The sequence below is a fragment of the Periplaneta americana genome, chromosome 8 (assembly GCF_040183065.1).
Source record: "Periplaneta americana isolate PAMFEO1 chromosome 8, P.americana_PAMFEO1_priV1, whole genome shotgun sequence".
NCBI lineage: Eukaryota > Metazoa > Arthropoda > Insecta > Blattodea > Blattidae > Periplaneta > Periplaneta americana.
In genome coordinates, this window is record NC_091124.1 from 67,583,544 (window position 1) to 67,610,686 (window position 27,143).

Here is a 27,143-nt window from a genome sequence, read left to right on the forward strand (position 1 = left end):
GTATCTTAATACAGTAGAATGTCAGAATTTTTCGCTAACTGTAAGGCGAATGTCAGGTAATCCAATGTTGATTCATTGGACTCATCTCGCCAAATACCGTCTCGCTATCACTAATTATATAAACAGTAGATAACGTCGTAATTGATACAATGTCGTGAATATATCTTATATTAAAAATGGTGATATTAATTAATGTCCGTGATTTGAATCTGCTTACCAGGCGGTAGAAGTAATTTCGGAATAGAAATAGTCACTCTTGTAGGTAGAGGGATATTTAGACATGTCATCTACATGGCCCATTACTCAGAGTGGTATACACACAACTGCGAAAAAATTAGCTACTGAGTGAAATGTTTTCATTGTTGGCAGTACGAGAGTACTGCTGGCAAATGCATCCTTTTACCCGTTTACAGCGGCGGCGTTGATGGGTTCTTTACAGGATCTCATATATACCAGTCACAAACAGTAAGACATACTTGGGGGATATCGTTCAAATTTCAAATACACAAACATCATATCTGTGTGTAGGTCTGTGACAAGCGATAAGGAGATAATTTCAACTATTGTGTTTGTTATCGTGTCATCATCTGGTCTCTACTCAAGTTTATCTTGCTTGCTCTTATGGATTCTTTTGAAAGTGTAAGCTTTGTAAATAAATTTATCAAATGAAGTGTTTAATGGAGTCTGTTTCTGCCTATTTGTAAATATCAACTATTTGATACCGTACTTAACGGTATTTTCATGAACTCTCAGTCCATACAACTGTCGGAAGAAAGACATGAAAAATATCTTTATTTTATTGAACGTGCTATTTTGCTTTTAATCCTCGAAGGTTAGTCATAAGGGAATTATTTACTGACAGAAGTACATAAATATGTGATAGGTGAAGGAGGCAACTTTAACTTTTTTGTATTTAGGAGAAGTCTTTCCAAGTGTCGAAACGCCATTTTGAAATACCGCACCGTAAACTTCGCCGTTATTTTTTCCTTATTTAAAAATTGTATTATTTGATTTGTGTGTTGTTACGTAAACTTTATAAAGCTGAAACTTCACATAATTCGCAATGCCTTATTTTAGACCGACATTTCCTATAAACTGTCAGACAATTCTAATACCTTATGAAGACTTTTGCTTTCTCTTTTCTGACGCGCCATTAATAGATATTAAATTCTTAAATGGATAGGTGGAAAATGTACTCAGACATATCACGGAAAGAGGAAATGAAAGATAATATGAAAACAGAGATAATATAATTATACTACTGAATTGAAATTGCTTGTGTGAGTTGGACATATACAGAGTGTCCCGAAAGTCTCCATACATAGGAAATGTAAATTTAAAATAAAAATGTCACATAATGTGCTCAATGTGGCCAACCCGATCCCCAGATCTCACACACTTGATTTTTACCACTGAGGTCATCTTAAGTCGTAGATCTACCTGGAGGAAACCCTGGATTCTCAACATATGAGAAGTGTCGGGAGAAAACAGGGAATGTCACGAAGTTTCAATGCTTGAACATTCCTGGTTTTTAATCTGTGTATCAAATGTTCAATGTTACCTTACACGAACATATTCACTTTTTTTTCTGTGATTGGACATTTCTATAGTCCTAGTTGCCACCTATAGAATGCACTGTATACCATAAAATCTCTAAAAATCGACATTTCTTGATTTCCCCTAACACCATCTGCAAGTCCATATCGTCAATGCCTGTCATGTGACGACGGACGTGTTGCAGCTTTGCATTGGAATACATTCACCGACCTGTGCCTGACTCTCGAAAGCCATTATATTGAGCACATATGACATTTCTATTTTCAACTTATATTTCCTATATATGGAGACTTTTAGGACACTTTGTACAATGAATAGAAGATAGACATGGGGACCAATACAAAAAGGAAGATAATAAACAGCTGGCATGAAGACAAAGTTGTGAAAAAAACGATAATGTACCGAAGGAAATTGACTAGAGATTGGGAATCTGAGCAAAGTCAGGCGTTGTAAATTGGGAAGAGATGGAGAACTGAATTTTTTCTCGAGTGATCTTGTCTTGGCTTAGCTTTTCGAGGCCGGATCTGAGGCAGATCCTTGTACTTGGACTTTCTTTAGCCCATTATATGCCCTATATATGATACGGTCGTCCAGATCTGATAAGTGGCCTGAGTGGCCTTGATGCTTACAGATGGGCCATCTTGCCTCAGTCTAGTTAACCAGGTCCCCCAACTCCAAACGAGTACAAGATAAGATCCAGTACCCTTAAGATTTCATCCCAGGTGGAGAGTATTGGTAAAATGATAGAGGAAGAAATCTCTGTAACATCTTTGTTCACCACAGATTCCATTACAACATGACCGGGGTCGAACCTTGGCCGTCTAGATGAAGGACTAGCGTGCTAGTGCTTGAGCTACAGACGCAGCGTCTCGAGTTATGTAATGGTTATCGAATTTATCCTAGGTGCGCGCTACCAAACCCGGCCGAGAGCGGTGGATTTATAACCGGAAAAATTCCAATTACCAGTACGGCTTTCATCGGTTGAGAAGGTAAAGTCGTTGGTCATATGTAGTAGATTAGCTACATGCAAAAGATGCGGTGTTCATAAATTCTGTACCAAACTCCGAAATTAGTCTGTTAGTCAATGTTATTATGAATAGCAAATACCACCATATTGACTGTCACTGTTCCGCAGCCTTTTATTCTTTGTGTAATGATATTGACCGTCGCTGTAATATGAGATGCTCATTTTCAAATGGATTATATAAGAAATTGAAATAGATCTAAAAGAGCCATTGACGTAGCTGTCAAAGCTTTGTTCTGGGAACGAACCAACCAATAAACCTAAATAATGTCGGGCAGCTGCAGATAGTCATCGCTTTCCACAAATTTTACTCTTGATATTTTTTTCTGTAACTCCAATATTAATATAAAAAAATGAAAGGATTTTGTGGAACGGAAATTCGACTTCGGTTACCATGGAAATGCTTACTTCATATCCGATAAAAAAATTAGTGTGAGGAGTCCATTCCTATAAAGGGGATTCCACATACTGGTTGATTCACGAGAATTTACCGTCCTTTACGGAGCTGATTTCCGAAGACATTCTGAGCAAAAACTATCATATAAACATGGGCCCTATTCTCAATATTTACAGATATACGTTTCGTTATTGGAACGCATTGCTGTGAACGCGTGATCTTGGTCAGCGTGCAGCCAGCGCGAGCGCTACGGAAATCAAAGATAGCCGTATGCAGTTACGTAGAGCGACGAGTGCCGTTCACAAGTGTGCGGCCAAGTGTACTCATGCGGACGGCAACATTTTTTAAAATGTGTTGTAAACTCTCCAAGACTGTAAATTAGGATGCAAAATTGAACTGCAAATAATTAAGTCGGCGGAAGTAGTGTGATTTGTAATAATTGTTGTAACAAGAGCGTGAGAATAATGTAATTTTCTAGTTAAAAATAGAAAAAGATGTCTGTACGAAGCAACTAAGAAGTTCACAGCACATTTTTAGCTTCATAATACTTGCCAATTAAAGAAATGATACTTCTGAATGGTTCATTCTCTATTTGTACTATTCTTTACCTTCAAACTAAAGAAAAAACGTATTTTACAAACAACTTTAAATTAGTGTAACTCTGAAAATATTGAGAATAGGAACTATGTTTATATAACATTTTTTTGCTCAAAATGTCTTCAGAAATAAGCTCCGTAAAGGACGGTAAATCCTTGTGAATCACCTGTATACAGTATAGATCTACATAACCTCCTTGGAAGAATTTTATACAATTAATGATGGGATTTGCAGTCTTTTTATTATTATTATTATTATTCAGTTGAGCTTTCACAAGGGCGCGAAACAGATGCGTGCATAATATATTCGTAACAATTGAAAGTTTGTACGAGCTTGGTATTGCTCACATACAGATGGATAATTAATGACATTTACGGAATATTCTCATGGGCTTAGACAAAGTACATTTTATGTGGCTCAAAATCAGTTTCTTCTTGTTCTCTGAACTTTACATTGGGTTCTATATTATTATTATTATTATTATTATTATTATTATTATTATTATTATTATTATTATTATTATTATTATTATTATTGTTGTTGTTGTTGTTGAATGTTATTCATAGCTTATTTCATTCCGTTTATTAGACACACTTAAATGTTACAGCAAATTGTATTTATTTATCCTAATTCAATTACAGTACCTACCGTAATACCTGTGTAGACATAAAACGCAATATAGAGATTTCCTCAAGCCAACTGTCACATTTTTAAGCAGGTTATTTAACGATACTTTATCAACTGAGAGGTTATCTATCGTTGGTGGAATTTGCGATAGAGAGATGAGATCGGAGATTAGTCATGAGATTACCGGACATTTGTCTTAGAATGGAGAAAACTCGAAAAAAAAATAGCAAGATTTGAACTCAGCCCGAGCACAGTCTCGTATCACGAGAAGAGCCCGATAGCCCGGAACTATGCCTGTATTTTCTCTTAAGGTAACACTGACAGTGAGATGTATTTTTTTTTCTTGCCTGCCAACCCGGAGTTGCGCTCGTGCGGATGTTCGATTCCCGCTCAGGCTGATTAACTGGTTTGGTTTAATCTAAGGCAAATTTCAGGTAATTTATGGCTAATCCTCGACCTAACCTCACCAAATAATCATCTCGCTATCACCTATTCCATCGACGCTAAATAACCTCGTTGCTGATGCAGCGTCGTTAAATAACCATGTTAAAAAAACACTAAAACGTGAAGTGAGACTCCGTGATTTCATTATCGTGATCAGCAAATCACTTGTATCTTCACTGAAGACATTATTAATCAAGACTAGTTTGAAACAAATGTCGGAGGAACTTTTAATAGCCACTACGATAACTTGTGTACGAAAATACGGGGATGTGCCACTTCATATTTCATTGTTTATTCCATTCACTGAGATTCGTAGCAGTAGTATTTCATAATCCGGTTAGTCATATTTCAAACATTCGTTGAATATGTGTGTCAGGAAGACAAGAATGGGAGCTAGCATGCAGGAATAGTAGTTCGCTTGATACTAATCTGGTCGCTGTGTTGGCGTTAGTTCACTGTCTCTACTTCCTTGTATTCACTGCAGCACTATTATTAAGGTGGTTAAAAAGTCTTATAAATAACTGAAAGGACAGATGCATACTCTGAATAGTTGCGCACGGAATGCAACTCTCTGCTTATTACGTAGTTAAGGTCACTTGCGTGGAGACCTGCCCAGCTTACTTTTTTATTTATTTTCGATATTCTATCCTAGAAATTTCCTAAGAGGTTAGAGATTCCGATTGAGATCGTTATTAAAAAATAATAATACCGGTAATTTATGAAGACATGGAGTGATATTAATAATTTTGAGTTGTTACTCATCACTCGGCAACTCCGAATTCTAACTCGCATGTGTATTAATGAACATACTATCTCCCACTCAGACTGGTACTGACCTTGAACCTTGAGTAACAACTCTGCATGACGTAACAGACGAGTGACATGTCACTATTTCATATTAATTAATGTTACTACTCACTCATAAAATTGAGTTTATACTACCAACTTTTTTAGTTATCTTGTACATAGACTCAAAGTGAATGAGTGAAGTTAAAAAATCGTAATGGCGAAGTATATTATTGTTGTATAACGCAGAAGAAAAGGTATAACCCTCACAAAGAAACTTGTAACATGGTTATAAATATTTATACAAATTTAAGGAGAACGTACAGTGTCTAGTGCAGCATTTCTTAAGATTCAAATGGGAAAAGAGAAAGACCTCTCGATAATGAAATGAAAATGAGAATTTTCTTACGATATGTGGGCGTTCCAGAGGATATGGGTGTTTCCCAAGATACTGTGTCACTTTTCATTTCATTTGATACCAGCGGTCATAGTTTTAGGCGGTGATCGGGTGGCAAAGTCTTGTATAAAGTTCTCTAGTCAGGCTATCTTTTTCTTATTGTTTTAGATTATGGAATTTTAGTACATTCACAATTCAACATTCACGGTCAGTTCGTGTGTTATTTTACGCGATTAATTAAGATCTATTTACAATTTTTAATGTACATTTTACATAGTCTATGGAATTTTTCTTGAGAAAAATAAATCTCATTTTCGCTGAAGGGTCATTCCATGTCAACTGGTCCTGTATCTTAAAAAAAAGGTTATTTTCCATAAAAAGTCTATTTTTGTATGTTAAAATACGCAACATAGTCCAAGAGACATGGATTATATAGCATTTTAAAATAAAAATCTACATGCTACCATAAACAGCACAGTTAAACTTTATTAATTGAGTGATAATTTCAGTCATCTGGTCAAAGAAAAAGATGTATCTATGAAGAAAGCTATTGTAGTTTAAAAAGTGAAACATCCAAGATATATATATATATATATATATATATATATATATATATATATAAGCGTAGACAGTTTGTTTTTGTTTGAAAATGATTAATTTTCACAGTAAAATCAAACAGTAAAGCATAATGATTCCATTATTGTTTCCTTTTATATATTTAATTACTTGTAGACGTTTGGAAAAAGAAGTAACAAAATAATAATTGAAATTTCATATTTTAACTAATCTGCCACATCCGTAACATGTTATAAATATTCTGTATGTCCTTGATCAAACGCAAAGCCAAGTTTAAAAAGGTGATCTTATTCTAAAAATCTTACAGATAAGGAAAAAAAAAGTTCTGCTCTTTTAGAACTCACCAGTTAGCAGAGTTACTGAATGAATTACATGAATACGCAATGTCAGTAGAAAATGTTGTCACACCCGTAACATTTAGTTTTCCCCCTTCCCCCTTTTCTTAGACAAAAGATATGGATTTCATAATTATGGCTCAACAACTAGGTAACTAGAGGTATATGCCATAGCTTTTTCAACTGCCTACAAGATAAGAAATTGACATAACTAAATATGTCACACTCGTAACAATGAAATGACCCTGAAGCAAAGTTATTTGACAGAAATGCACGTTTTATACGTCGCCGATACTGTTGAAGTTGTCTGAGATTGCCGTGTGACTGTGTGTGTCTGTATACAGAAATTTATCCTAGATTCATGCACATGAAATAAGTATAATGTTTAGTAAATAATTTATAAAATAATATTAATTTGAATTTAAAAATGCATAATGGTGATTCAGCATAAAACCACAGTCTACTATATACAGTCACGAAGCTTGAGTTTTGAGGGTGCTAGAAACAATAGACTGTGACGGTACTATTTTGCATTGCCTGTAATGAGGCGATATTAGCGATCCTAGTGGTGAGCAACTATCTAATGTTTGCATATTTACTACGTATTGAGCTTCGCGACTGTATATACTAGACTGTAATAAAACGAAATCAATTTTTTTTCGTAGTATCGTATTTCAGTTGACTAACCAAAGAGATGGGGTTTCGATATCCGGCACGTTTTATGATGAACATATCGGTTGAGTAACAGAGTTCTTCAAAACACTCACGTGATTTGTTACTCCCAAACCACCGTTTCTTAACTGTCTCTATATTATCCCATTGCCTCTGAGAAGCTTCTAGTTTTTTTAATGTTATATAAACAGCCTAATTACTTTTTCTATTCTATATTCAGGGAACAGATTCGATCCCGTGGGAAGCGGTACGTCTCTAGTCTTGTAGTTATCCTGTGTCATGCTAGGCGGTGGTCTAGACGAGTGGCATTCAATTCTATATTGCTAGCATACCTCCAAAAATACTTTTTTTTTTTACATTCGTACTGCTATATAAGAAATAACAAAATACTATGATTAATGTATGCAAAATAAATGATTTATTATTATTATTATTATTATTATTATTATTATTATTATTATTATTATACATACATACATACAGCAGTTATTGATGCAATAATAATACTAATGAATTATGTAAATTGTTATTGAAGCGAGAAAAAAGAAGAGTTGATATTGTAAAAGAAGGTAATATGTAAACTGCAGTAATTATCAACAAGTGTAATAAAATATATCAGCATTTTTACATACCTAGTCAGTGAGATGCGTTCCATAGATAGAATATACCACTGGTCTAGGCAATCAGTCTGTCACGCAGGCGATCCGGGTTCAAGTCCCGTTGAAGTCTGAAAAATCCATAGTGATACTTGTGGTGGACAAGGTCGCAGTTGTTTTTTCCCGGATTATTCCGACCGTTCTCCGTTTTATTATCCAGTCACTGGTTGGCGACGTGCACAAGGGGACTGGGAAGTAAATGATGAGATGGAAAGTAATGAAGACAGAGATAGATATACAAACCAAACATGACATTGTGTATGCAAAATATACCCACACAAGTGGTTATAATTTGTGGCCAGGCTCTTTACGTGCTTGTGTACAGAAGGTTTTATGCGAAACGTATGTTAACCGCTTACTCAATCAGATGACACTACGTCGGTTTGGAGCCTTGAGGCGGTGGTGTTCACAGGTAGATAAGATTTGCGAGTCGGTCTGTACATCAGTTGAGTGATTTGCTGAGAAGCAGAAGGTTGATTGTGCTTCAAGGAGTTGCTGGTGGACAGGATATGGCGGCTGATGAGTGGACATTGCGTACTGAGGCTCAGTAGTCGGTTGCTGTATTAATGAATTTGTGTAGAGAGGGATGAGTCTAATGGAAAATGAGCGAAAAATCATTTTATAATGGTTGTCGTTTCATTGTTCGTTGAAGTGATGAAGCAACTTGTTATCGGCATTCTTATCGATGATTTATTTTTTAGTCTTTCTTGGAATTGTAGTCTAAATTACGTGATGGCACGTGATCAGTTGCTTGGGTTCATATCATCAAGAGAATTCTGGTGTTTGGATTTTCTTCGTTTTCTGCAATGAATGTGCGTTCTTTTGTCTCTCAATTTTGAATCACAGTAGAAGTTTGGACATCTTCATGTTTCAAGGCATAAAATCGTCTTCTGGGTCGTAGTGCTATATCAATAGTTGTGGGAAGGGTCATCTCAGGTATGGGTTAGTGACTTTTGTAGTAAGGGAGTGTAGAAGTTGGTGAATAGACGCGGATTATCAGTTCGAATCCTAGACGTATCTGACCAAATAAGATGACGTACTGCCATCTTGGATGCTCAGTCACGATGTACCCCATTGACCAGCAGGAATACTCCCTTCAGGAAGACGACCTGGACTTGTCACCGGATGATGAGGAGGAAGAGGAGGAGACAGGGGTGGGAGGTGAGGAAGAGGAAGATCCGTATGAATATGATGATGAACTCCCGGGGGTGCCCCTCCACGGAGGGTGCGATTCAACAGGTCCCAATTCGCTTGACGACGATCTCATTCTTGAAGGTAAGCAGTAGAGAAACACTGCAACGACAGTACACTGTGTCTCTACCATGTGTATCTGTCTCTCTTTTTGATGTCTATTTGACTTTGAATTTGTCAATAATTGTAGAATATCAGCTAGTAGAGGTTCATTCAAAGCTATACTTCCGGAACTAATACTATTGCACTCAGCGAACATTGCAAGTAGCAAGCAATGTTGTCGTCTCATGTGCAAAGTTTTCGCTGAATATAATGTTTGTGTGCCTAAAATTTTCACTATTAGAGCTCTAGTATAGACCTAGCTATTCGAAAAGTAGGCTGTTACTTTATCGCACCATTAGAAATTAATTTTCAAGTTATGTGTGAAAGGATAATGCCATACTATAATTAGAACTGGAGAGAATACATTTTAAAATCTGCGAATTAGTAAGAAAAATTTCAACTGCAGTAACAATATTCTGTAAATATTCAGATTAAATTGAAATAAATTCTAAACAATTAATTAAAAACCCTCGAGCCATCGGCGTTGTCAGTTTGATTTATTTGATTACGAAATTTCACAAGAAGACCGTGGTTTCGATTCTTACATATAATGAAATATTAAATTTTGAGCGAGTATAAATTATTGGTTGTGCAGCATATTTTCCCCGAATATTTGTATAGTTACGTGCACTGATATTTGAATAGCCTATCAGTTCAGTTTACTTTTCAAGAAAACAACAGGAACTTATTAACTCGCGATTCTGCAATTATCGCAGGGCTTTGTTATTTATATTAGCATTTCAGTAGAGCCCGGGTCTATATGCAGAATTTATGTTAGTATGCTGCACATATCATTCTGGATCATGTGCAAAAGTCATACATTGAAAATATTTAGTTGAAAAGTAAAGACGTATTTCTATGTAGACCCTAAAAATATATATCTGGCACATGTCTCATTTGAGATGGTAGCTCCATTCCCACCCTGTGCAAATCCGTAATGGGCGAGAGGACGTTGCATCATTTATAACTTCTTGGCGGAATACGTATTACTGGACAGAAGGGAGCTCCTACAGTAAATGCTTGAAATGTTACTTATCTGTTAGGCCTACATATCTACGATATAAAGACGATAGTACAACAAAAGATAGTAGCCTACCAGATTCTACCTAAAATATCCTAGAATTTTCTTGTAAAACATTAATAATTTCAAAGTAGTCACATTGGGCTTGTATACAACAGTTTCAGCAATTTTCCTATTTTTGAAAGCCCTCGTTAAAGTCTTTCGGCGTCAGCGTGTCCAGCACCTGTGATTCAGTTTGTATCTCTGTAATGAAATCATAACGCCGTCCTTTCAACTTGAGTGTCATTTTAGGGAATAAGTAGAAGTTGCAGTGGGTCTGGTCAGGCGAGTAGGTAGTGTAGGTTACAGTGGTCATATTTTTGTCAGCAAGTTGATTACAGTGAGCGAATTGTGTGCAGCGCATTTTCATGGTGTAACATCCATTCTTGTTCTTCCACATCCCAGACCGTTTGCACCTCACATTTAATGACTTTCATTGTAAAGTGAAACCTCAAAACAATTAGTAAATTCATTGGTTTGATGTCTATCACATTAAACTTACCATCCACATTAAGCATTAGGTTTGTTGATCTCTTCAGATTACAAGCAGTTTCCTTTCCTTGTAGATTGCAGTTTCGAAGCAATAAACTATAATTACATTTTGAAATTATACGATCCTAATTAATTACGTCTTAATTTATAGATCGTGGAATTACAAGATAGTAAACTCAAAATTATATAATTATAAAATTTCCATCATTAGTATCATAATCTACTCAAAGATTTGAGCTTCTAAGCCGGTTCTGCCCTCATTGATGGTCGTAAACCAATTCTAGACATAGGCGGTAGCGAAACTCGTGATCTTGTGGTAAGAATGGCTGAAAAAGAAATTAAGCAGTAACTAAAATTAATTACAAAAGCACTTATGATAATACAGGATAAACATAAGGTAACGGGCACATATCCACACACCCACCCACCTCTACTGGAAATCTAACTTCAATTCACAAGATTTTTAACCAGCAGCGCCACCACTTGAGCTATGGAAATGGACGTAATATAAATTTATAAAATTATAAATTAAGCATTATAACTTATTAATGTGATTTTATTGCATAATTGGATAGATTTTCTGCGTAATCTCACGCTGTACTTGCAGGACTATACCAGAGTTCATTTAGTTATTTCGCAATTCACGAGATGCTTTCGTGGTTTCCGTAGCGATCATTTGGCACGAGGCCCAATTTATTTATCCTCTAAAGTAGTGCTCTGCGTAAATGCTTTCCGCCTCAATTAGGACGCGAATTTGGATTAGAAGAAACGTTAATTGCATTGTTAGGCCTATATTACTTATTTTAGTCGTAAGCATATTTACATGGATAGTGCAGAGATTTATTTTGCATCTTTAGTATTCTTTGCATCTCCTCTTTGTTTATAAAACAATCTCCTTTTATTTGTTCAGTCACTCGTTTTATCTTTATTTTAGCTATTTCTTATTTTTTTCTTCTAATAATTATTTAGTTGTAATATTTTGTATTGATTTTGTTTAGATCGCTTTATTTACATAATCGTATATGTAATGTTATTTAAATTTACCACATACATTATTCATACAGAGTACAAATTTATCCCAAAAGAGTTCGTCCACTGTTCATTGCATGAGAACAAAGTCTTCCTTCAGCTTGCACTTGATGTTGAATTCTTGTGGCAGCGAGGCAAAAGTCCAAACAGCATTGTGATTTTAAAAGCTTTGTTGGGGTTTGTAGAATGTCTCCTTATGTGTTTTTACTATTTGCTTGGATAATAGGAAGATTTGTTTAATCATCCCTGGTAAATATTGATTGACATGAACTTGTCAGGTTTAAAGCGAATTAACCCCCGCCTCCCATCGTGGCTTGTGGAGGTTTCAATGACGCAGTTATGAGATTTACTCGAGCGCAATACTTCAGTATTGATCCTGTATCCAAGGGAATTGTCCGACAGAAGGACGCACAGACCTACTGTCTGACGATGTAAGGTGCAATAGTCTGGAATATACAGCGCAGTTTGAAAACGGATTACAGATGGTTCTTAGAAGTATTCACAGTAAAATATTTACTGAATATCAGGTACAAAACTCGCAGAAGATGATGCAGTATGAAACAGGAAACCGATTCCATGTAGGCTTCTGTACTTTAGGGTGTGCAGAAATAGCGAAAACTACCTACGTTTATTTTTAAATAGGTTATTTAAATATTTTATCATGAGAAAAACACATACCGGCATTATTTAAAATGCATATTAGTGTTTATAATAAATAAGAATGGAAGAAAGTTATGTATATATACTAACAAACTATCGTCGAAACAAATACAGTTATATAATACTGTACGTAATCATCCTTACAATTTTACCTGCCCACAAGTAACTCGAAAGTCCTTTAAGAAACTTATTTTTCTATTTTGCCACTGCTTTCAGAACGTCTAAATCATTACATACATACATACATACATACATACATACATACATACATACATACATACATACATACATACATACATACATACATACTCCGATATTATAATTATTTGTTTTATTCATACCACAACTCAGATCGATTTAGAAAATATTTTATTTCCAGTAGTGTGGTCAAATTTGTTTTTCCTTTCTAAATATAACTTCTACAGAGAAAATACTAGGTAATATCTCTAGTGTTCAATTTACATTATAAATTATTTATTTCATATAGAAGAGAATGTTATAAAAATTTTAAACATAACTTTTGTGTTACATTCTACTTACAGTTTAAGTTATGGAACCTCATTTATTCGTAATAATCATCCGGATCAACCCTAAACTGTAGTATTGCACATGATTCAATATCCTTTTTTTGTACTTTGAAAAAAAGAATAGGTCTATTTCAGAATCTGCATTCATCGACGTTGCCATCTAGGAGTGACGCGTCGGATGTATAGTTACTTTTAGTGTTGCCCTTGGTGCACTGTGGGGAACAAACCACATATGACCGCATGATGGTTGATTAATCCAGAAATGGTAGAATGCTGGCAGGAGAAACGGAAGTACTCCATAAAAACCTATCACCATGAATCATCTTTATCCACTAAAATTCCACATGGTTCGGCCGCAATTAGATCTCGGGTTACCAGCGTGGATAGCCGGCTGTCTAGCCGTTGGGATAAAGATGTGCTGCAATATATAGGATGATTCAAAAGGTTGCGCACAAACTTAAGAAGCTTATAGAGCGTCGAAATACAACTGCTTTCGAGTAGGAAATTATGGCCTAGGAAGTAATCCTGAGTCAGTGCACGCTTGGGAATGTCAGGAACTATATTGCAGATGTAAGCTTACTTTGCAATGAGGCACTTGGTTCGATTCACTATGAAATGATGAAGGCGTTCCTCTGAATGTTTGAATGGGATGAAGTACAATGTCTTCATACTAGACATTCTTCCAGAACTGTTAGAAAATGTGCCACTTATCGTGCGTCGTCAGATGTGGATGGATGCAACTAGACGGAGCACCTGCACACTTTTCTCTTCAATTACGTGACATACTAAATGACATATATTCCGGACGTTGGATCGGAAGGGAAGATTCAATTGATTGGCCACTCCGCTCCTCTGGTCTGATGCCTCTTGATTTCTTCTTCTGGGGGCAAATCAAAAGCCTCATGTACGAGACACTTGCAGCATTTGATGAGGTTCGTGAGATGCGTGATGTACTTGGTAGAGTGCGCCAGAATTTCCTACGAAGACGTTGTGCCTCTATTGAATGTGGTGGTCGCCTATTTAAGTAACTTTTGTAAAAAAAAATAGTGTTTAGTAAACATTATCTTTGCTTAACTTAAATGTGTGATTGTTCATTATGTAGTTCCTGACATTCCCAGGCTTGCAAACTAGAAGTTGATAGTGCACTGACCCAGGATTACTTCCTAGACCATAAGTTCCTATTCTAAAGTTGTATTTCGACCCCTTTATAAGCTCCTTAAGTTTGTGTGCAACCTTTTGAATCACCCTGTATAAGCGTGATACTTGTTCCCTCTTGTATTTCACAATGTGATGTGTTCGTTGTCAGGAAATTCAGTAGTCCATTATATTCCAACCTTGCTTTTCGGGCGCTTTCATTTCCTTTAATCCCAGGAACTCGATCGGACAGCTTTCAAAGAAGTATCTGACATATCGGAACGGATCAAAAATCAATGTGTATTCAATTACGTCATCAGTTAAATAAACAATTAAGGTATTTTAATTATGTTTTAGATGTATTTATTTAATTGAAAGTATTATCAGCGTATAATTGTGAACGTATTTTCAATGCTCAATTTCCTATAGTCTATTCTGTAAAAAAGTATCTCTCTTATTGAATTGTTTTAATTTACGCGCTTTTTCCTGGAGACTAGAAGTTGATAGTGCAAACGGAGCTGAGATGAATTGAGAATTGAAGGGGAACAAAAGTCCAAATCATTCGCTTTGCTCATCATGAATGCAGACTCTTACTGGAGTCAAATACCATCGTAAATCTTACAAAATCACGCTAGACATACCAGTATATGCATTGAATCATATCGTTTAGCGATTGTCCTACTAGTACAGTATAACTATTTTGTATCACAAGGTTTGTCTAATTGCAATTTTTTTCTGTGGAATTGCTCCATGATTACAGAGTCTTTTTACTTACGTTCAGTCTTTGAGACGACTAAATCGGAAGCAACGCGTTGTCGGAACTGTTGTCATATAGTGTCTGAAGACTCATCGTTTGTTGAGGTCTTTAAAACGTCATCGCCATTACAGGACATGAAGAGTCCACAGGGTGGCGGAAGGTTAAAGCTCCCACCTGTGTAGTTAATCGGCATTAATTGCAATAGGGATGTCAGTTCTACGTGTCCGCCGCCTTTACCGGAAGAAAATACCTCTGGTACTCATTTCTATTAGAGCTGAGTAAATATCAGGGCCATGGTGCAGTCCGAAGTATTACATCAATGAAAATCCATGATCTCATCGGGAATCGAACCCGCAGCGTTTCGCCTTGCAGCTTTACTCCTTAACCGCGCGCCACTGAGGGCTTTAAGATGGTATTTAAAGAACGAGTGTTTAGGAAGATGTATATAAAATGTAATAGATTACAGCGGAAAAATCTATCAACACACGAACTGATTGCTTGTCTCCAAAGCGATATTTGTCCTTTAATGTGATATAGCTGCAGGATAATGTGCAATACTGTCCGAAAATATGATGTCACTGTATTACTAGTAGCAGACATTTTACATGAGAATTCCCAGTGAATTATTTTGATCTTCCTCATTGTGTCAACACAGTACTCGTAGCCACTCTATCCCTCATTTCCCTCTCGTCTATAGAATACTTCGTTTCGTTGATTCAGGAATTGGAAACTAGTAGACTGCACACTAACAGTATCTGCTGAAAATCGTCATATGAGTGAGCGAGGGGGAAGATTGAAAGATCAATCCTTGAGAACAAAGAAAGACGAGATACATTAGAATCAATGTTCCATTTTGTACTTTCGTGTTCGGTATACATGTGCATATCTTTGTAAATAGTTTAAAACTGTGTAAATACTTAATGTTGTGTTCTAAAATACGACTCAACTTTAGTAAACTTCACAGTGAAGTGAGGAACTAGGAACAACTTTCTGCATCACAAATGACCGAAGGCGCCAGTTTGTCTAATGGTAAAATTCCAGTTGTGCATTAAAGTTTTGCCTGGTATTCCACAATTGTGGTGCTTTAATTAATCCTTAAGTAACTGCAAGTTTTATGAAGTCTATATCTGCAGTTTACAATTTTCGCGTAAGGTTCTGAACATTATTCTTAAGAAAAGACGTGGCATTTCATTAGTCTGACTGCCGTTTTATATGATAGAAATTAATATAGATCTAATATAATCTCTCTTCTCTATTACTGGTTTCAGACGTGCACTGGTATGGCTAGTTACTAAATAAAAAAATGTACCGTTACCTATGAAAGAAAGAATTTTCGTTTGTAGAACTAAGTACGGTATCGAAATTCGGCAGTGCAGATTACAACACGCAATTAATTGCAATCCAAATGGCGAGTAATAGTTGGGTCGTCCAAAATAGAGATGAACAGACTAATTTGAAGGGTTCAGAGCCATAGTGGGCCAAGCGCCATTTATCAAAAACGGAGAAAGCAAGGGTTAAAGTTAAGTGAATACCATAGTTTAATGAAGATTGATATATCATTTAGTTTTAATGTGTATACTTTATATTACTTGCTGTATGTTTACATTTAATTATGGTAATAACTTCAATTTAACCCTTGTTTTCTACGGTTTTAGTAAATGGCGCTTGGCCCACTATGGTTCTAAACCCTTCATTTGTTTAAATGGAGAGAATTATTATTATTATTATTATTATTATTATTATTATTATTATTATTATATAAAATAATATACTGAAGTACGTATGTCAAACTACGCCTTGGAATTCAGAAAAGCGGAATTGAGATGGAACTGGACAAGGAGATGTAGGATACAAGGAGGATGACGACTTCTGCGTACTACTTAACTAATGTGTGGTCGTTGTTAAGGGGACACTGGATTGATCTGCATACCTGCTAATCCGGTAGGAATCTTTATAGGTACCTGGTTTCATCACCAATATCTTTATCGTCCTGTAAATCTCATTCGACATACCGTTAGCCGAACGGCTTGAGTGTGGGCTGTCCACGTTGTAGACCAAGGTTCAGAATCCGGAAAGTTAAGCGACAACTAAACAAAGTCAGTATTGGGGCAGGTGGCCATAGAGTAATTTACTATTTCTCGATAAAGCACACCAAGAGCGCACGGTTAACTGAATGGTTAGTTTGTTGGCTTCTGACATTAAAGACTTGGTTTCAGTTTCCGGCGCATACATATAGAATTTAAAGTAGACAAAGACGGTGTCTTGAGATAATTTTTAATGGGGCACTTCCGTTTACCCTACAAGAATTCCAAAATGTCTCGATAATAATTCCCATCATCATCCTGGTGTAACGAAGATCATGGAACATCCACAGATAACATAGAAAGAAGGAAAAGTGATTTACAATTTCGACGCTTTATTTTTAAGGGGAATAGTGAGATATAGAATCACCGGCGCTGTAACAGTTAGAAACTTATACCAGTTTCCAGTTTTTGAATTGACGAAACAGGAAATACTGAACTAGAGGAAAATCTGGACTAATGTGTAGTAGCATAATGCTGTGTCGTTTATGGATGTTCGATCTCTACCCTAACCTGTCTTACTTTAGTACACATAGGCTTACTCCCCTTTCAAGTAACATTATGCTGTGTCGCTTATGTTTGATCTCTATCCTACCTTAACAATAGGCTACACATACTCTGTCCTTTCATTTGCGTATTTCAAAATTTTTAATCGTGACCGAATTCTCACAAAAAAGTTGTCATTACTTATGCCTCAGTCTTCGTATTAAATAGATTCCATTCTCTTTTCGGTTTTTTTCTCCTCCCAAATTACGTCATTGGATCTATACAGGGTGTTAAAAAAAGTATCCAGTATTTTAGGAAGTGCTAGTATGCATCAAAACAAGAAAAAATGTCTAATAAACATGGGTCCTACAACAGGTACTTTCTGAGATCTGAACACTTGTTCATAGGAGATGCTCAATATGACGTCCATTCATGTTAATGCATTCCTCTGCTCTTCGGCGTAAGGAATCACGCACTCTTTTAAATTGACCTGGTTGTTCTTGATAACCTGAAATGTCAGCGTCAGGTGTTCACGCTCTTTTTGAGAAAAAATGTGTTGTGTCATCATGCATGAACCACATCTGCAGTATTTTCTGACATGACACATACTCCAGCAAAGTAGGCAATACGTTAATAAGAAAGTCCTGATAACGAGCCCCAATTAATCTCGGTGGTAGCACGTATGGCCCTTAATCTATCGCCAAGAACGCCTGTCCGTACGTTGATTGAGAATCGGTGCTGATGCCTTGTTTCTTCAAGTGTATGAGAATTTTCATCAGTCCACACATGCTGATTACGAAAATTCACAACACCATCTCTGCTGAACCCTCCTCACTTTTCTTTTCAGTATTCCATGCCAGGGATGTCAACTACGGTATGATTATCTGGTATCCTGCTGTATTGTAGGAGAGAAAAATACATTGCCATAAATGGACGTCACATTGAGCACCTCTGATGAACAAGAGTTCAGATCTCAGAAAGTATGTGTTGTAGGACCAATGTTTATTAGACTTTTTTCTTGTTTTGATGCATAGGCCTACTATCACCTCCTAAAATATTGGATACTTTTTTTTAACACTCTGTATATCCATAATGCGATATGTGACATCAGACTCAATAGAGATACTGTCTCCGCGACCCATGCAAAGACATAAGAACGCAGTTTGCTTTTGTCCCATATTTACCTCTCTCCTAGCCTTTGTGATGAGATAATGGGAAGCTGTAGAAGAAGCGGTAATATTCGTAAGAAAATCTGCTTTAACCACAAATTCCATTATCAAATTCGATTGTGCTCTCACCAGAAATGCACTTACCGCACGTGGCGTCTTGGGATGAGAGCCCGGCGCCTTTGGTGCAAGTGCTTTTGCACTGACTCACGAGCGCCGTGCCGGGCTGGTGGGGTGTTGAGGGTGCGCGCCGCCGGATCGATACCGGATAGCGCCACAACCCTCAGTGTCAAGAGTAACAGAGCCATAGGCGTGCGCGTGTTGTGATACTCGCCATTGTGGCGATCTTATATCTCCGAGGTAAGATTGTGCAAATACCATCTGTGGTGCATGAGTCGCGAAAAGTTCGGGGTCCGATGGTGTCGTGTCCATATGTCATATATTATACTCAAGGGAAAAGGGGCGGACGTAATGGCCGAATTACCAGTGATAAGAACACGTTGCATGTTGCAGAATGATAATCAGATCTTAAAGTGCTAATGAGGCGGGCAGTGCCAGCTTGAGATGCGAATACTGTCATTGAGCTCTCCAGAGCGAACCTCTTATTTCAACCTGCAGCAAAATTTCGGACGTTGCGGCGTTTGCCATGTTTCGTATTTGTTTACAGAGCGTTCTGCTTTCCTTTGCCAAGCGTGGTATAAAGGAAGATTTTATAGTACATGAAATCAGTGGATCTTTGTACGTATATTGACCGGTTTAAGCCAATGTTAACTTCAGGTATTTAATTTCCTAATGTGATAACGATCCCTGTGGGGTTTTCAGTAATTCGATTGTTAATGATCCTGTTATAATATTCTGCTTAAGTTAAATCTTAGCCTATATTTAGCTATATGCGATTTGTAAAACTTATATGCTCCGTTTTAGCTTTAATAGTAGTGTGTTCTAAAATCCAAAGCACACGGGATTGTTTCTCTGAAACGAAGTCAAAAAATCTTCCCTTATTGTGAAATGGGACGCGTCAAAAAGTGGAGTTGCGTCATACCATGTTACATGGCCAGGAACTCTTTTTGTGAATGTCTTGTAATTTGTAAAGCGAATTTATTTGTTTCCTTGTTTATTTATTTCATCAAACCTGTAATATCCTTGTTCTTCTGTTTATGTGTACAGTAAGTTAATTCTTGGATTTGTTTTGTTTCAATCTCCTACCCCCCCCCCCACTTTCCAGGCTGTAGTATTTGCTACTCGAATTTAGAATGTAACTCCGCGTAATTATTCGAGTATCGAATATGCGCATTTCCGAATAAATAAAATCTTTAGAGCATACGGTATTTCGCTAATATAAGAAATGACTGATTACAAAATAAAATCTGCAATTTTCGGTAGGTAACTTAAAGTTTAAACGATAGTTGAAAGTTCTGCATTGAATATTATAAACATAATAGTAATCTATTTTCTCCAATGTATGCTGTTTCTAATCATGTACATATCGATGAGATTATTTCTAATATAAATTTGCTTAAGACTCACAATTTAAGCATTAATAACAGAAGTTAATGTAATTTTACATTTTTACTTACTGAATACGAAATTAATATAGTAGTTCAATTTTTTGGTAGTTATTAAGATGATACACATGTTAAAGATTATTATATTAATATATATTCTAGTGCGTCAGTTTTTCACATACTATTCTTATGTGTAAGACTCCATCGAGTTCGAGTCTGGAGTCAGGCCACAAAGGGAAACATTGAAGGAGGAGAGTTCGATCCGGTGCTGTAGATTGAATTCGGCGTAGCTCAGTGGTCAGAGCGCTTGGTACGTAGAACCAAGGACCCGGGTTCGATCCTCGGCGCCGGAGCGAATTTTTCTCCTTAAATATTATTGATATGTAATTCCTCAATAAAACAAAATAATAGTTTAACAATACATTTTACAATTTGAACAATATAGTATATTATTTACGTAATTTATTACAAAGGTAATTAATGTGTTGGTTCCATTTTAAATTATTGTCGAAGATTATCCCTAAATACTTAACTTCGGAGGAATCCTTAACAATCGGACATTTACACTGTATATAAGACAACGATCAGAATTATGTAATTTAATACTTAATATAGATGTAGGAGGTTTGTTACATTTTTCAGATAATGAGAATGGAATAATTATGGTTTTATTTTCGTTGATAGAAAGGTAATTTATGTCAAACCATGTTTTGTTATTAATTTAAGTCCATTATTTGAATTATTATATGCATCATACATGGCTGTAGATGTGCTCAGTCCTGCTTGTATACGACAGACGTTGTGTGTTCTTTTACGTAACATGATTAGTAGCCTACTGAATTATGTGCCTAATTATGCTCGAAAAAATGGTAATCAGTTTGACCAGTCTGACGTGACGATAGATATATTAGTATACGTTTTATGCTTAATTATCTGTGATTAGCTGGTTGAAATTGAACCGTGTCAGAACTCTTGAAACGGAAGATTAACCTTCAGAAGTAGGTACTTAATTGTTATAGGCAGCCCTTTGCAGCAGACTGAATATATTGAGCTTATTATGCCTACTACTGCTTCCACCAGTGTCAACCAACACACTCCCTTCTTCTTCATCTTCTTCTTCTTCTTCTTCTTCTTCTTCACCATCATCATCATCATCAAACTTCTAACTCTGCTGTTTGGCCGTTCCTTCCCGACTATTGTGAGGATTACAAACTCAACATTAGATATTCACAAATAGCATAACTATTTGATCATTTTGTCAGCATTGCGCAAGGCCATTGAATCATCAAATGACTGAAAGCAAGTAATGTTCTCTTAAGGTGACTTTGAACGCATGGACAAATCTTTACAAATCTGTTATTATTTGAATTGCTGATAACACAAAAAGTTGCAGCGATAATTTAATGTAATATTTGCGGTGTTTTATGGATCATTTGGGAATATTTTAAGACGTGAGACATAACTTTTCTTTATTCAATATTACATACTATAAGAAAAAATATTTTTCATTTCCTTGTATAAGTATGGATACCAGATATTTCAAAAACGAATTAATAAGGAGCTTTATTTTTTACTGGTACTGGTAGTTCATAATAATTAAGATAATCTTTAAAATCGACTACAATGAAATGATTCTATGATTAATTGTACTCAAAAATTACTCGGAAATTTATAATTTCTGTTAAATAAAAAGTACTTGAAATTCCTACATCATTTTCATAATCATAGTCTACTTTTACCATTTACCGTAGGGCCTACCTGAGTTCTGAAAGTTTACGTAAAATTTAATCTTTTCAACATAATTTGTATTTGAGCTGTATGTACGAGGGTTGTTTGAAACGTGCATAGCCTGACAGAAATTAAACTAGGATTATTCTAAAACAATCTTTATTTCTCGATATAATACCCCCTGAGACTCACACACTTGTCCACCTGTGCTGCAATGCTGCTAAATCCTTCTTGTACACAGATTTCTCGAGGTCTGCAAAAAAAAGTCTTCTGCTGCTGCGATAACCTCTTCATTTGACGAAAATTTCTCCCTAGCCAAGTGAGTTTCAGCTCTGGGAAAAGAAAGAAGTCTTGAGAGTGCGAGATCTGATGAGTAGGGGATGTGCAGCAACAATTCTAATCGTAGTTCGTGTAGTTAATAAACCGCGATTGCAGACGTGTGAGCAGGTGCATTGTCGTGATAAAAGAACACTTTCTTCTTGGCCATACCTGGTCTCTTCTCGCGAATTTTTCCTTTCAGTTTCTGTAGGAGATTTGAATAATATTCTCCGGTTATTGTTCTCCCTTTTGCTAGATAGTCAATTATGATTGTTCCCCTTAGAATCCCGTAATACGTCATGACTTTTCCAGCCGATTGAACAGATTTTGCTTTCTTTGGAGGCAGAGAATCACTGTGATTCCATTGTTTCTACTGCTGTTTTGTCTGTGGTATGTAGTAGTAGATCCAAGTTTCATCAGTGTTCAGAAACTGCCTCAAAAAATCGGGCGTATTTTTCTAGAATCTAGCCAGACAATCCCTCGAAATTTTACATCGGACTTCGTTTTTGTTCCGCGTTAACAAACGCAGAACCTACCTTGCGGAGACTTTGAACATGGCCAAGACTTTGACTAAGATGTGGCGCACCCGTTCAGTTGAGATACGCATAATCTCGCTAATTTCCCGTACTTTCAGTCAACGGTCATTCAACATCTCGTGGGTTTTTCTACGATTTCTTCACTTGTTGCTGTTACTGGATGTCCACTGTGGGGTCGTATTCCATTCTTTCTCGATCCTGTTTAAGTAGTGCCGCCCAATTTGTCACAGTCGAAAACGCCCCCATTTCATGGCGACGCACTGAAGCTGCTTGTTCTTTCGGCCGCCATGAAGGCGTTGCCCTTGGTGCACCATAGGAGGATGCGAACTACCTAACACCGTATGATTAATGGAACAATTGTGGAATGCCGATTGGGGGAAGCGGGAGTTTCACGTAATATGTGATAGTGAGTAAGGACGAAACTATGAATCTAAAAGTTATATCTTACTGTTCTCGTACAACTTAAAATATTACCAAAGATCCATTATAACGCTGTAAATATTTAATCAAATTATGGGTTTACATTTTTGTGCATGTTTAATTTAAATACATATTAACAAATTTATGATGATTTTTCCAGTAAAACTTAGTCACTTGTTAGTGAAATATTACTCGACTTTAATTGTAACTGTTTAAACATCTTAACTCAATAATTAGAATAGCAAAATTAATAAGAAACAAATTGAAGTCGGTAAAATTAATAAGAGTATTCCTCGCCCGACCATTCATCCTTGAAGAAACATTACAAACACAAGGCAAAGGACTGACGTTGATGCCCTGTAGAATGAAGAAGAATCTCTGTTCCTTCCTGAAATCGAGTACGGATTCTCGCGATTTGTAGCTATAGTTACTGCATCTTGAACCATAGACTATTTATTATTATTATCGTCCAAGTTCCTTCATATTGCACAAAGATCACTGTAATAGTAGCCCTGTTATCCATATGCAGTAATGCAGGTTTAAGACGTTCAACAGTCCTTCATTGTATAGACCAGAGCCTAGATTCTGCTTTTTGTGTGTCGGAACAGTTACGAATGAAAGCAATCAAACTTACGACGTCACTCAGTCTCGATCGTTATTTGAATCGAATACGGGGGTGGGTCCTCTGCATGTTTTGTAACCACATACGAGTTTTATTTTAGAACACAGTTCTAGGAATTGTTTTTCTGTAATATCAGTGTTTCTGTCATGGATTTCAAAGCCTTTCTAGAAATATTTCGAACATAATAAAAAAAAAAAGTTCACTTAAGACACCGCAAAGTCGTAACTGTATTTTGAAATTCAAGTAGGTAAATATCGGTTTTCTATATTTGAGATTCGATATTCAAATTCTGCAGAGTTCAAGTAATATTTTTAGTGAGCAAAGACTTGTTGGCTAGAGAGGTAATCTATACACACACACACACACACACACACACACACACAAGTACGAACTGGAACATTCCGACTACAAAGTGAACACGATGTCACGCTTTTCAATCAAACACCTTTTTATGAAAAATTATGCTTGAATTTTTTTATAACCATCGCAATGCAATTTTCATATTGGTGGTTTTATTTTGAATGGAAATTTTTATTTGTTCTTGGTTATTTTCTCGCGTATTTAAATGCATGAAAATGGGTATAGTCAATCGACGCAGTTGTATTGTATCTATTCTGTTAGGTGTAACGTCGTTGGAACATTTGGTTTCCCTCGTGATTAAATACGACCCCAGTAGCTTCCCTCTGGTTTCTGCAACAGTTTCTGGTTTCCCAGTTTTCCAAATGTTACAGTTATACAATAAATTGCATCCTCATCCTAATGTTGATATTTTCAGTATGAATTTCTGTAGATACAGAATTATTTGTTATCATATTTTACAGAATATTGTTGTTAGTTAATTTGAAGCTACTTTCACACCTTATTTCAATTTCTCTTTTTTTCTTTCTCTTATTTCTATTTTGTTTCAGTTTTTAATAAGTGTATGTTTCCTTTTCCTTGTTTATGTTTTATAAATTAATTTGTTCGTCTTGAATATTGTAATTGGGCTTTGCCTGTTATGTTCAACAACAAATAAATAAATAAATAAATAAATAAATATGTAAATGACGACAGCAGAAACGGGCGTACTTCGATTCCAGCCTTCATAAAAAATTCTGATTTGTCTTTTTCGGGATTCGAATACAGGTCCCATGTTGGAATGTCGTGCGCTAGTTCACCCTAATGTTTATTCCATGTTTTACTTGAAGTATCGGTATTTGTCCCAAGTTCATGCGCATACTTGTGCCTCACGTCAGTATTACTAGTGTGACATTTGAAGGGCAATCAGTTGGAAATAACCGTGCGCAAGATAAAGCTTGATCAGATAATCGAAATCTGTGCCAAGTCCATCATGCGAACACACTATATGGGTATGGGACACAGACTGAACTGAGCGCAGAGGACTTGAACTGGGCCAGAAATCAATAAAGATGGGGTCGTTCACCCCACGTAGTAGATGTGTGAAATCGGGACTAGTGGGGAAGAGGGAGTAGACGCATTTGGACGTATCGGACCCAGCCTGTCCGGAAATTAGGGAGTAGTCTTCATGTAAATGTGGGAACTGGTTCCAGTTGGTCAGTTCGCAGTATTCGGACCACCAACTAGCTAAATTCCTACGCAGCTAGGAAGGAAGATACACTTCCAAGATGTTGGGACTACTATCATCTCGCTTCGTTAGACTTAACCCAGCATCTTCAGGTAAGTTGTCAATAATGCTACTTCCAGCAGCGCCTGTAGTTGGCATGATTAGGATGCTGCTATGTTGCCGATGTTAAGATGAGTCCCTAGAGCCTTTAGCTTACACTTCCTCCTGTCTCCGTCATTGATTGATGTTACGTCAAGACACTTCAATGGAATATATTGTGAGAGGGATTAGAAAAATGCAAACTTGACCCATATTTCATGTTTCAGATGTGTCTCTAGGTGGAGTTGGAGCACTCTAGTAACCCTGTAACCCCCATTCATTCACCCCATGCATAATCAATAGCTGTCAGATGTGCAATTACAAATTATTAATACTTCAAATTGTTTTTAATTCTTCGTCTTTATAAATATAAAATGCATCGCTTTTCTTACTTAGAATCTTCGCATTCTCAATACCGTTGACTGCTTACCATCCCTGAATACTGAAACGTCGGCGCCTATTCCTTCTTTTTTTGTCATTACTTTCCCTGTGGAACATTCGCCGCAGGAATCCCATGAAGTTTGTATTTTGGGGGAGATTTTACGATAAGGAAGTTCCTGTGTTGCTGTTGCGTGGATGATAAAAACATTATCGTGGAATTTTGACATGGGTAATGGAAGTGCACGAGGAATCCTGGCCCAATACAGTCTTTGTCTATCAAAAATTTCATTTAAAACCCCAACAGAATCCCTAGCTCGCAACTTTGACGATATAGCCTTCTTTAAGGGTGTACTTAAGTGAATTATTATTATTATTATTATTATTATTATTATTATTATTATTATTATTATTTAAATAGGCAGGAATTTAATAATTTTATACAGTAATTCTAAACTACTTCTGGCTTCCGAATATCGACTGATAAAACTCTTTTGTTAGTGATGGGCAGCTCATCAGGTGCTTTTTGTCCAACGCCTCATCTCGTTCACTCAATGTACAGTCTCCCTGGAAAAGGATGAGACGATTGAATATTCCTAAGTCTCAGATGTAAGACACTGCGCATGATCGGAGACCAGAGCACTGATACACAAGATAACGAATATTGAGTTATTTAAATTCAGGTTATTTGGTTTGTTACTAGCATCATTCCGAAATTCACTTCAAAAACTGCAAAAAATATGATAATATTACGTAAATAAAAGACAAATATATACATAAATCGTGTAGTTAAATCGACAATGGACCTTCATGACTAGATCGACACTCCGCACAGAAAGGAAAGCTTTCATGTCGTTTCAATAGCTCAGACGCTAAGACTTGTGCGTGTTGTATAGAAGAGTGCGAGTTCGATTCTTAGTCTACACAACGATTTTTTTTTGTCTAAATAACGTTGAAATAGCTAAGTAACGTTGAAATAGAGTTTTAAAATGTCCTGAGATTAAGTCTTAATGATCGCAAACAATACAAAATTACAAGTTATAATATTATAAACGTTAATCTAATGAATGCATTTATACACACACACATATACAATGTAAATGTATATATATTAAAAACTAACAATTAAAATGAAATTAAAAATATATGTAATAATAGACAAACTTTTACAAAGGTTTAGAGTCCTTAGGCTATGTCATTTGTTGAGTAATTATTACAAT

At 36.3% G+C, this 27,143-nt stretch overlaps 1 protein-coding gene across 9 annotated transcripts in view; it reads left to right on the plus strand.

Annotated features, from left to right (window-relative positions):
- Positions 1-27,143, plus strand: part of milt (trafficking kinesin-binding protein milt) — a 344,681-nt gene that overhangs the window by 269,789 nt on the left and 47,749 nt on the right. Inside the window, exon 2 of one of the 9 annotated variants that reach the window (XM_069833022.1) lies at positions 9,154-9,343. The exons of 5 other annotated variants lie outside the window; for them this stretch is intronic. Coding sequence is in view for 2 of the 4 variants with exons in the window: in XM_069833018.1 (XP_069689119.1) it covers positions 9,100-9,343 (244 nt within the window). In the remaining 2 variants the exon portion in view is untranslated. Of the gene's footprint in view, positions 1-8,767; positions 9,344-19,071; positions 19,114-25,409; positions 25,560-27,143 lie in introns of those variants that run through there. 3 more of the 9 variants (XM_069833018.1, XM_069833024.1, XM_069833021.1) reach the window with 3 other exon arrangements.